Below are 11085 nucleotides of genomic sequence, written 5' to 3'. Positions count from 1 at the left end.
TCTCTGCATTGGTAAATCTTATTTTAATGGATTTCATCTTCAGTTTGTTTCTAACCTTAACCCTTCTGTCTGTTTGTAGATTTCTTTGTTTTTGAGGCAGTTATTTTCAGTTCTATTAGTTTCCTTCAGGTCTTCTTGTCAGTAAATCCTGTTTACACCTCAGAAGGATCTATGTTTGATCAGATAAGAGGTTTTAACCCTGGAAAACAGGATTTATTGGTGCTAGGAATGGCATTCAGATGCTTTTATTTTTGTCAGATCAGCAGATTAATGAGAGGTGAGGGTTCATTGATCAAATCTAGAATATTCCCTTACAGCTCCTTGTTGATGTCTGATCGTGGACTGGTAGAGATGCTGCCACAGCCTCACAGCCTGTTAGACTCTCCTCTGCTGCCCCCGTGTGGCCAGGAGTGGAACTGCCTTAACTGAGCCAGATTAACCAGAGTGCTGCCAGAGACGATAACGCACAAGATACAAATTGACTGCACTATGATGGACCTTCATTGATCCTAATTTAAGCATAAATGCTGCATTAATTTTGTGATTATTCACCAGAATCAGCCGGAGTCACAGAGAGGGCTTTAAATTAATTTATTTAAAAAAAAAAGCATTTCTCCACTGAAGCAGAACAAACATCAATTTTTTCTTTACTATCGTTGGAACGTGTACAATCAGAAACAGACTCGCCGGGTCGCCAGAACAGAGTAAAATAATGGAGGGAGGAGGGGGAGGAGCAGGGGGAGGGGTCTGCCAACACCACAACGTCAACACAGCCGAGGAGAGGAAGAGGAGGAGGAGGAGAAAATAAAGAGGAGGAGGTGGAAACACAAACATTGAATCAAGTGCAGGTCTGGTCTGGATAAAGCACAGCTCTTTTTTTTCCTCTTTACATCTTCGTTCATGTCGGATACATGCAAGGTCAAAGGTCAACATCTGGAACTACACATGGAGATTTCATATGCTTATATCGGTTATCTGTGCAAGTATTAAAATATGTAGGAATAACTAAGCCAAGATTCATACGGATATGTCAGAACGAGGGGAAAACAAATATTACCAAAAAAACTAGTACACTGTTTCACCCAACAGAAAAAAGGAAGTCCACATAAAAAAGTCTAATGCAGTCAGCGAAATGTCTCCGACCTGGTGGTTCAGGACGCTTCCTCTCTTTAAATTAGCTAGAGAAGTTAAAAAAGATCCTATGCTCCACGTGTGAACAGAAATACTGCATGTCTACGTACAGCTGCGATAAAGGAAGGTCAGTACTGTGAGAGGCTAGCTGCCAGTTTCAGGAATTTTAGCTCCCAGTTTGATCCCTTTTCCAAACCGTCCGTTCTCGTCTCCCTCGCCGCTTCGTTGGTCCAGAGCCGTCCCGGCAGGTCCCGGGCCCGGCGGGGATGGGGTGGCTGTTCTCCGCTGGCTGCCGGCGTCTCCAATCTGCTCTGAGGTAGATGTGACAGAAAGGTGGCGCCCGGCCCGAGCAGACGTCCCCGCTGCGGCCGTGTGAGGTCAGCTCTTTAAGGGTTAATGTTGTTAAGGCTTCCTGTGGTTTTTAGTCTCTCTCTCCTGTAGCAGGAACCTTTGCCTTCTGGTTTTGTTCTCAACGTTCCAGTTAAAGGGTGGACTTTCCTTCTGACGCTGTCCAAAACAAGTGAAATTAGGAGTCTCCGTTTGGCACCGGGGAGTCAGTGAAGAGGAGAAACGAAACGAACGACAGGGACGAGGGAGAAACCGTGAAGAAGAAGAGGAGGAGGAGGTGGTGGGGGGCTGAGTGTGGCGTGGGGGGAGGGGCCTACAAACTAGTTGAGGTGGCTGTCGTTAGCGGCTGACGAGTCTGAATCTGCAGCGGCGTTGTTAGAGGAGGGCGGGGCCGTGTCATCCACCTCTGATTTGATGCGTTTGGCGTCCGGCTGTTCGCTGGATGCCTGGTCTCCGTTTTGTCGTTTGGTGGGGAGGGAGGCCGAGGCCGAAGCGTGGGCCGCCAACAGGTGGAGGGGGCTCGCCACGACTGGAGCTGGGGAGAGGGACAGAGAGAGAGAGAGCGAGAGAGAGCGAGAGAGAGAAAGCGAGAGAGAAAGAGAGAGAGAGAGAGAGAGCGAGAGAAAGCGAGAGAGAGAAAGAGAGAGAGAGAGAGCGCGCAAGAGGAAGAGAGAGAGCGAGAGAGAGAGAGAGAGGGAGAGAGAGAGAAAGCAAGAGAGAGAAAGAGAGCGAGAGAGAGCGAGAGAAAGCGAGAGAGAGAGAAAGAACGAGAGAGAAAGAGAGAGAGAGAGCGAGAGAGAGAGAGAGCGAGAGCGAGCGAGAGAGAGCAAGAGAGAGCGAGAGAGAGAGAGCGCGAGAGAGTGAGAGAGAGAGCGAGAGAGAGAGAGCGAGAGAGAGTGAGAGAGAGAGAAAGAACGAGAGCGAAAGAGAGAGAGAGAGCGAGAGAGAGAGAGAGAGAGAGCAAGAGAGCGAACGAGAGAGAAAAAGAGAGAGAGCGCAAGAGAAAGAGAGAGAGCGAGAGAGAGAGAGCGAAAGAGAAAGAGAGAGAGCGAGAGAGAGAGAGAGAGAGGGAGAGAGATAAAGAGAGCGAGAGAGCAAGAGAGAGCACGAGAGAGAGAGAGAGAGCAAGAGAGAGAGAGCGAGCGAGAAAGAAAGAAAAAGAGACAGAGCAAGAGAGAGAGAGTGAGAGAGAGCGAAAGAGAGAGGGAGAGAGAGAGAGCGAGAGAGAAAGAACAAGAGAGAGAGCGAGAGAGGGGGAGAAAGAACGAGAGAGAAAAAGAGAGAGAGAGCACAAGAGAAAGAGAGAGAGAGCGAGAGAAAGAGAGAGAGAGAAAGAACGAGAGAAAGAGAGAGAGAGAGAGAAAGAATGAGAGAGAAAGAGAGAGAGAGAAAGAACGAGAGAAAGAGAGAGAGAGAGAGAAAGAATGAGAGAGAAAGAGAGAGAGAGAAAGAACGAGAGAGAAAGAGAGAGAGAGAGAGCAAGAGAGAGGGAGAGAGAGAGAGCAAGAGAGAAAGAGAGAGCGAGAGAGAGCGCAAGAGAGAGAGAGAGAGAGCGAGAAAGAAAGAGAAAGAGTTACCGAGAGAGAGAGAGAGAGAGAAAGAGAGAGAGAGGGAGAGAGAGAAATAAAGAGAGAGAGAGAGAGCAATAGAGAGAGAGGTAACCAGGGGGCGGGGTTAAAAGACAATTCACTTTTATACTTAATCAGTCCTTTGAATCAGAAAACAACTGTGAGACTAAAGAAGAACCAAGGTTAGCATGAGACTGGACTTTTACAGAGATCTTTACCAGCTAATACCCGCTGATGTTAGCACGCTAGCCCTGATGTTAGCACGCCAGTCCTGATGTTAGCACGCCAGTACTGATGTTAGCACACTCGCCCTGATGTTAGCACGCTAGTCCTGATGTTAGCACCCTAGTCCTGATGTTAGCACGCCAGTACTGATGTTAGCACCCTAGTACTGATGTTAGCACCCTAGTCCTGATGTTAGCATGCCAGTCCTGTCTTAAACTCTACAAACTTAATCATACAAACAGCCCATACAGGCAGATATTTACAGCTGATATTTACAGTTGACACAGGCTATAGACAGGCTGGTATTTGAATTATGTACCGCAGAGACAGATTCATATTTACAGCCAATATTGGCCTGATATAGGCCAATACTGTCAGCAGATAAAGACATTAACAGCTGATACAGGCCGACATTGAAAGCTGATATCAGCCAATATTCACAGCAGTAGGCTGGTATTTCATAAGCCATTATTTACAGCCATTATAATCTCAATGTAGCCAAAATAGACCCAATAAAAGCCAATTATTACAGCTGATAAATGGAGACAATTAAAACTGACAGGCCCAATACAGGCTGATATTTACGGCTGTTACAGGTATATACAGTCATGGACGAAAGTATTGTTGCAGTTACAAATGTTTTTGGTATACATGTGTTTATTTCCTTTATGTTCATTGGAACAACACAAAAAATCTGAAGAAAAAATACAAAATTGACATAATTTACATAAAACTCAAAAAAATGGGCCAGACAAAATGATTGTCCCCCTTTTAAAACTGTGGGTAAATCATTTTATTTCCAGCATGTGATGCTCATTTAAACTCACCTGTGGCAGTAACAGGTGCTGGCAATCTAGAAATCACACCTGAAGCCAGTTAGAATGTCTAAAAGTTGACTCAGCCTTTGTGTTGTGTGTCTGTCACACCAAGCATGGAGAAGAGGAAGAGGAGCCCAGAACTGTCTGAGGACTTGAGAAGCAAAACTATAGAAAAATATGAACAATCTCAAGGTTAAAGACCATCTCCAGAGATCCTGAGATTCCTTTGTCCACTGTGTGTAATATAATCAAGAAGTTTATAACCATGGAGCTGTGGCTAATCTCCCTGGACGTGGACGGAAGAGAAAAACTGACAAAAGAATGCAACGCAGGATAGTTGGAATGGAGGATAAACATCCTCAGTCAACTTCCACACAGATTCAGGCTGTCCTGCAGACTCAGGGTGCTAAAGTGTCAGCTGGGACCATACGTGGTCATCTGAATGAGATGAAGCGCTATGGCAGGAGACCCAGGAGAACCCCACTGCTGACAAAGAGACAGAAAAAAGCCAGACTGGAGTTTGTAAAAATGTACCTGAGTAAGCCTCAATCCTTCTGGGAGAACATTTAGTGGACAGATGAGACTAAGGTAGAGCTTTTTGGAAAAGCACGTCATTCTACTGTTTACAGAAAACAGAATGAGGCCTACAAAGAAAAGAACACAGTACCTACAGTCAAACATGGTGGAGCTTCAAGGATGTTTTGGGGTTGTTTTGCTGCCTCTGGCACTGGGTGCCTTGACTGTGTGCAAGGAATCATGAAATCTGGAGACTATCAAAAGATTTTGGGCCACAATGTAGGGCCTAGTGTCAGAAAGCTGGGTCTGGGTCAGAGGTCATGGGTGTTCCAGCAGGACAATGACCCCAAACATACCTCAGAAAGCACCAAGAAATGGTTGGAGACAAAGCTGGAGAGTTCTGAAGTGGCCAGCAATGAGTCCAGATCTAAATCCCATTAAACACATATGGAGAGATCTCAGAACTGCTGTTGAAGAAGCACCCTTCAAATCTGAGAGACCTGGAGCAGTTTGCAAAAGAAGAGTGGTCCAAAATTCCAGCTGAGAGGTGTAAGAAGCTTGTTGATGGTTATAGGAAGTGATTGGTTTCAGTTATTTTTTCCCAAGGGTGTGCAAACAAATATTAAGTTGAGGGTGCCAATCATTTTGTCCGGCACATTTTTTTGAGTTTTGTGTAAAATTATGTAAATTTTGTATTTTTTCTTCAGATTTTTTGTGTTGTTCCAATGAACACAAAGGAAATAAACACATGTATACCAAAAACATTTGTAACTGCAACAATTTCTGGGAGAAATGGTGTATTTTCTGGAAAAATTCCAGGGGTGCCAATACTTTCATCCATGACTGTATATTATATATATATAGTTGGCTGGGTTAGTTCCTCACCGGAGCTGCCGGCGCCCTGGATGGCAGTGGTGATGCTGTGGGTGCCGTTCTGTGTGATGGCCTTGATGGGCAGCTGGTGCTGACCCATGGGGGCCGGCTGCACGATGGTGACGGTCTGCAGGGATGTGGCGGACTGGGTGCTCTGGATGATGCGACTGGAGCCGCCTATAGAGGTGATGGCGGGGACCGTCTCCACTTTGACTGTGTGGTGGGGGGGGGACAGCGGGTTATTCAAACTAAACACAGTGACACCAGGTTAGAAAAGGTTAGCCTGGAGATTTTACTTGTCACCATTTCTCACCTTTGACCTCTGCGTGCTCTCCGTTCTCCTGCAGCTCGCTCTTGTTGATGATGGCGGCCTGCTGGGCGATGACGGCGGTGCCAGCGGGGCTGAGGGAGCCTGCAGGGATCTGCTGAAGGACGTGGACCGTCTGGACCGCCGGCTGGGAGGTGCTGGTGCTCACTGGGGACGCCATAGTGTAGGTCACCGGCTTGATGGTCTGAGGTAACTGACGCTGGACTGCTATGAGTACCGGCTGGTTGTTGACAGGCGAGCCTGGAGACCGCAGAGACATTAACCATTTATGTACTAGAGAGATCCAGGTGTGTTTGTGGACAGGTGTAGTTACACAGGTAAATATAGGAGGATAATTACATGAGAACAGGTGGAATACCTGGTGTGTTTTGTGCAAAGCGTGCTTCCTGGATGACCGCCAGTTTGGGCTGGACCGCCGCCGTGGAGGTGGGAGCGGGATTAGAGGAGGTGTCCAGCTCCAGGGGGACCGGAGAGCCCTCTCGTGACAGACTGTCGGGGGTCTGGACCCCGCTGGAGTGAGCAGAGAGGACGCCCGAGTGATTGGGAGACGCCGGGGCACTCCTGAGGGTCAGAGACACGGAGTCAGTTAAAGACGACAGAACGAGGTCTCTGCACGATTTTTTAATATAGATGAAAACTGAGAATATTGTAGATTCTAACAGCAGAGCCACAGCTGTAGAACTCTGTTTGTAGAAATGTGCATCAATGAAGCATCTCTGTGGGATGTTGAACATGCAGACATAGAAAACCTCTGTAACACTTGGAGATAAAACGGCGTGGAGGCATACCTTGATGACAGCGGTCCATGCGGGGTCCTGAAGCATGGGACCCCCCGGGGCCGTCGTTTCCTGAAGGCCTGCTCAATGAGCTTGGCCTCTGAGGACGGGTCTATCCTCCAGAACGAGCCTTTCCCCGGCTCCTCCTGCGACCTTGCCACCTTGATGAAGTAGCGGTTCAGCGACAGGTTGTGACGGATCGAGTTCTGGACACAGAAGGAGGGGAAGTTTAAACGGATGTATGGGATCTGTTTGGAGGGTGAATACAGACCGAGGTTCTGGTCCAGGACTCGAGGGTATCTGTCCTTACCTGCCAACCCTTGTCGGCCGTCCTGTAGTAAGGATAATTCTTTGTGATGTGATTGTAGATGCCGTTAAGTGTGAGCTGTTTGTCTGTGGCGAGGGTGATAGCCTGGACGATCAGCTGTGCATAGGAGTACGGAGGTTTGGAGTCGTCCTGGAGCCGAGGAGACACGGAGGTTAAGTCACTGATCACTTTAAAATCACTGCCGCTTCATTTGGCTTTAAAGATTTTAGGAGGGTTTTTATATTCAGTTATTTTTACTGCCATCTCTCTACTACAGACATTAGGTTGGTGGAGTCGTGGTGAGACGTGAGCTATTTAACATGCATGAACCAAAGATGGCAGAGAAAAGAGAGGACCAAAGTCCCTGACATGAATCTGGAGGATTTTTATCAGAAACAGTGAACATGAAGGAGCGACTAAAGATTAGGAGAGCGCCACTCTCCTCCCACCTTAGGACTGTCCCCTCCAGAGGCGTCTTTGTCATTCTCAGGCTGGGAGTTGTCGTTTATGAGCTGCAGCTCTGCAGAGCTGACCATACGACCACCCATCCTGTAGCCTGAGGATCCGGCGCCCCGTGGACTGGAGGGGCACGAGTTAGCAGCACTGTGGAAAAAACAAACAAACAAACAAACAAAAAACACGGTCAACGAGGTGAGGTTTCACACATTTCTAATGATGTCAAGATTACACACACATGTACAGAAGCAAGACTAATATAATCAATAAAATCAGAACAGTGCTACTATTATTTTAGAGACTCCAGCAACATCTACTCTGCAGCTCAAAGGATAAATGCACCTGTGCAGAGAGGACACGACTGTTCTGGGTGTACAGCTCTACTCACTGATGAGCACCCTGTGCTCGAGCATGGTTGGAAGAGTCCTAATAAATCAGTGAATCACCCATACCTGCTTGAAAAGGTGACATCAGGCATGATTCATGGAGCACAATGCAGCCATACTAAAGTCACATGACTAAAGCCAAGGACTAATTTATTCAGGCACCATGCTCGAGTTCAGTTGACCCTAAAGTCTGGTTCAATAGATCAGAGTGAACACAAGTCTACAGGACGTGATCTTGAGCCTGACATAATGGATCAGCAGGATTCCTGTGGACTCAAGCACGGTGTACAGAAGATGTGAACGCTACTATGCTCGACTACGGGGTTTTCATCAGCAAGTACAGTGTAAAAGTTGTTGGAGCTGAACTTACATGACAAGTGACATTAAGAACTGACCTTCACACTCTACTCACTGATGAGTCCCATGTATGATTCATGTGTACTTGAGCAATGTGCAGAAGTGAATAAAACCATGCTCGAGGACAACTGGCACCAAAAGTCTGTTTCATCTGAAAAGTGTGAATGCAACCATACCATACTCAAGCATGGCGCATAGACGTGAATGCAGCCATACCGTACTCGAGCATAGCACACAGACATGAATGCAGCCATACCGTACTCGAGCATGGCGTGTAGACCTGAATGCAGCCATACCGTACTCAAGCATGGCGTATAGACATGAATGCAGCCATACCGTACTCAAGCATGGCACATAGACGTGAATGCAGCCATACTGTACTCGAGCATAGCACACAGACATGAATGCAGCCATATCGTACTCAAGCATGGCGCATAGACGTGAATGCAACCATACCGTACTCAAGCATGGCGCATAGACGTGAATGCAACCATACCGTACTGGAGCATAGCACATAGACATGAATGCAACCATACTGTACTCGAGCATGGCGTGTAGACACGAATGCAGCCATACCGTACTCGGGCATTGGGTTTAGACATGAATGCAGCCATACCGTACTCGAGCATGGCGTATAGACATGAATGCAGCCATACCGTACTCGAGCATGGCGCGTAGACGTGAATGCAGCCATACCGTACTCGAGCATGGCATATAGACATGAATGCAGCCATACCGTACTCGAGCATGGCGCGTAGACGTGAATGCAGCCATACCATACTCGAGCATAGCACATAGACATGAATGCAACCATACTGTACTCGAGCATGGCGCGTAGACATGAATGCAACCAGAGTAGACACAAAACAATTCTAAAGATGGTTTCACATCACACATGATTGGTCCCCCTCTGGTCTGCACTGGTTCACATCAGTAACACTGTTCCATGCTCAAGCACATTTTACGACCGTACACAATGTGGTACAGTGGCACTATGAAATAGAACAAAGAAGAAGAAGACAGTGCGGCAACGACTCAGGTCGACACTCGCCTAGGATCAGTGAAGTGGGAGGAGTACTCGAGCACAGTTTGGGCTCAGGTTTTTCCAGGTCACTGATGTCAAACCTTCCTCAGGCTGCAGCTACACATTGTTTTTATAATGCTTACATGTTTCAAAAGAGTAAATGTAGAAGGAATTAATGTGCATTATTTAAAGGGTACAGAGAAAGTACGGTTTAGTTTCCAGTAAAAGGTCATTATTCTAAAAATGAAAGAAAAAAAAGAAGTCTGTATTTAGCACCATTCTGTCCCTGGTTTGGATCTTCTGCAGTCTTTGCTGCAGTGGCTCACTTTTGGCCCACATCTATGGAAATCACTCTACCTCCTCAGAAATACCGCAGTCTTTAGGAGCCACAATCAGGCCCAGAGCACCAACACATTCAGACCTTAAGTACCTCTAATCATCGTTCTAATGAAGGGAAAAGGAGGCTGACTGTAACAGATCATTTTATATGTGTTAGCACTCAGGGGACTGGTGATGTTGGAGGACCAAACACAGATCTGTCAGGATTCCCACAGATGATTCACCTGCTGGTTCAGGTGTTTTTACCTTGTATTGATTGTTAACCAACTGTGAGCGTGTTTGGTGACATCACCTTTGAAAGTATAACAGAGGTTGTTGGTTTGGAGCCATCTGGCTGAGATCAAGAGGTCGAGAGGATCTAGGTGTCTGAGATTGAGCTAGTACATCTCTGAGCCCTGTAGTGTCTCAACTAAGCCTAAGCTGATCACCATGCAGGGGCCACGTCAAGGTCAGCGGACAGTCCAAGGTCATTTAAGGGTTAAGAGAGAGAGGGGGCCTTTTCTTAGTACACGCACTGATCAGGAGGTTAAAGCATACTTTGACATTCTATCATTATTACAACACAGAAATACCAACAAGCTTTCCCTCATGGTGTCTGTCCTTTATTATAGCCCATAATTGGACAAAAATGGAGGGAAAAAGCCCCCAGCTTCACCAATGTTCCATCCTTTTCTTTGAAGATTACGTCATCCTTTAGTATTTATTAAAAATTCCATCCTTGTCTTGGAAGATGACATCATCCCATAAAATGTACTAAACATCCCATCCTAAACTTAGATGATGGCGACATCCTTTAAATTTAAATAAACATTCCATCCTTGTCTTTGAAGATGACGTCAACCTTTAAAATTCATTAAGCATTCCACGCTGGCGGTTAAAGTCTCGTCTTTTAATGTTTATAGCGCGTTTCATCCGTGCCTTTGAAGATGACATCATCCTTTATTATCTATGAAACATTCCTTGTCTGCCCAAAATGTCGTCATTTTTTAATGTCTACAAAACATTCCATCCTCTGCTATTGATATCATCTTTTAATGTCTATAAAACATTCCATCCTCTGCTATTGATGACATCATCATTTAATGTCTAAAAAACATACCATCCTCTGCTACTGATGACATCATCTTTTAATGTCTATAAAACAGTCAATCCTCTGCTATTGATGACATCATCTTTTTAGGTCTATAAAACATTCCATCCTCTGCTATTGATGACATCTTTTAATGTCTACAAAACATTCCATCCTTGCCTTTAAAGGTGACATCATCCTTTATCATTCAAACAACATTCCATCCTTGCCTTTAAAGGTGATATCCTTTAATATTTTAACAACATTCCATCCTTGCCTTTAAAGGTGACATCATCCTTTATCATTTTAACAACATTCCATCCTTGCCTTTAAAGGTGATATCCTTTAATATTTAAACAACATTCCATCCTTGCCTTTAAAGCTGACATTCTTTTATCATTTTAACAACATTCTATCCTTGCCTTTAAAGGTGACATCATCCTTTATCATTTTAACAACATTCCACCCTTGCCTTTAAAGGTGATATCCTTTAATATTTAAACAACATTCCATCCTTGCCTTTAAAGCTGACATTCTTTTATTATTTTAACAACATTCCATCCT

At 45.7% G+C, this 11085-nt stretch overlaps 1 protein-coding gene across 1 annotated transcript in view; it reads right to left on the bottom strand.

Annotated features, from left to right (window-relative positions):
• Positions 1 to 574: 574 nt before the first annotated feature.
• Positions 575 to 11085, bottom strand: part of LOC121503432 (forkhead box protein K2-like) — a 30756-nt gene continuing 20245 nt past the window's right edge. Inside the window, exons 3-9 of the mRNA XM_041777846.1 lie at positions 7340 to 7493; positions 6894 to 7040; positions 6596 to 6789; positions 6166 to 6368; positions 5793 to 6047; positions 5492 to 5692; positions 575 to 2014 (exon numbers count right to left, since the gene is read on the bottom strand). Coding sequence (XP_041633780.1) covers positions 1800 to 2014; positions 5492 to 5692; positions 5793 to 6047; positions 6166 to 6368; positions 6596 to 6789; positions 6894 to 7040; positions 7340 to 7493 — 1369 coding nt within the window. The 3' untranslated portion in view covers positions 575 to 1799. The remainder of the gene's footprint in view (positions 2015 to 5491; positions 5693 to 5792; positions 6048 to 6165; positions 6369 to 6595; positions 6790 to 6893; positions 7041 to 7339; positions 7494 to 11085) is intronic.

Source organism: Cheilinus undulatus, linkage group 21 (assembly GCF_018320785.1).
Source record: "Cheilinus undulatus linkage group 21, ASM1832078v1, whole genome shotgun sequence".
Classification (NCBI taxonomy): Eukaryota; Metazoa; Chordata; class Actinopteri; order Labriformes; family Labridae; genus Cheilinus; species Cheilinus undulatus.
Note: the sequence above shows the minus strand (reverse complement) of the source record. Positions and strands in the feature narration are given on the sequence as shown.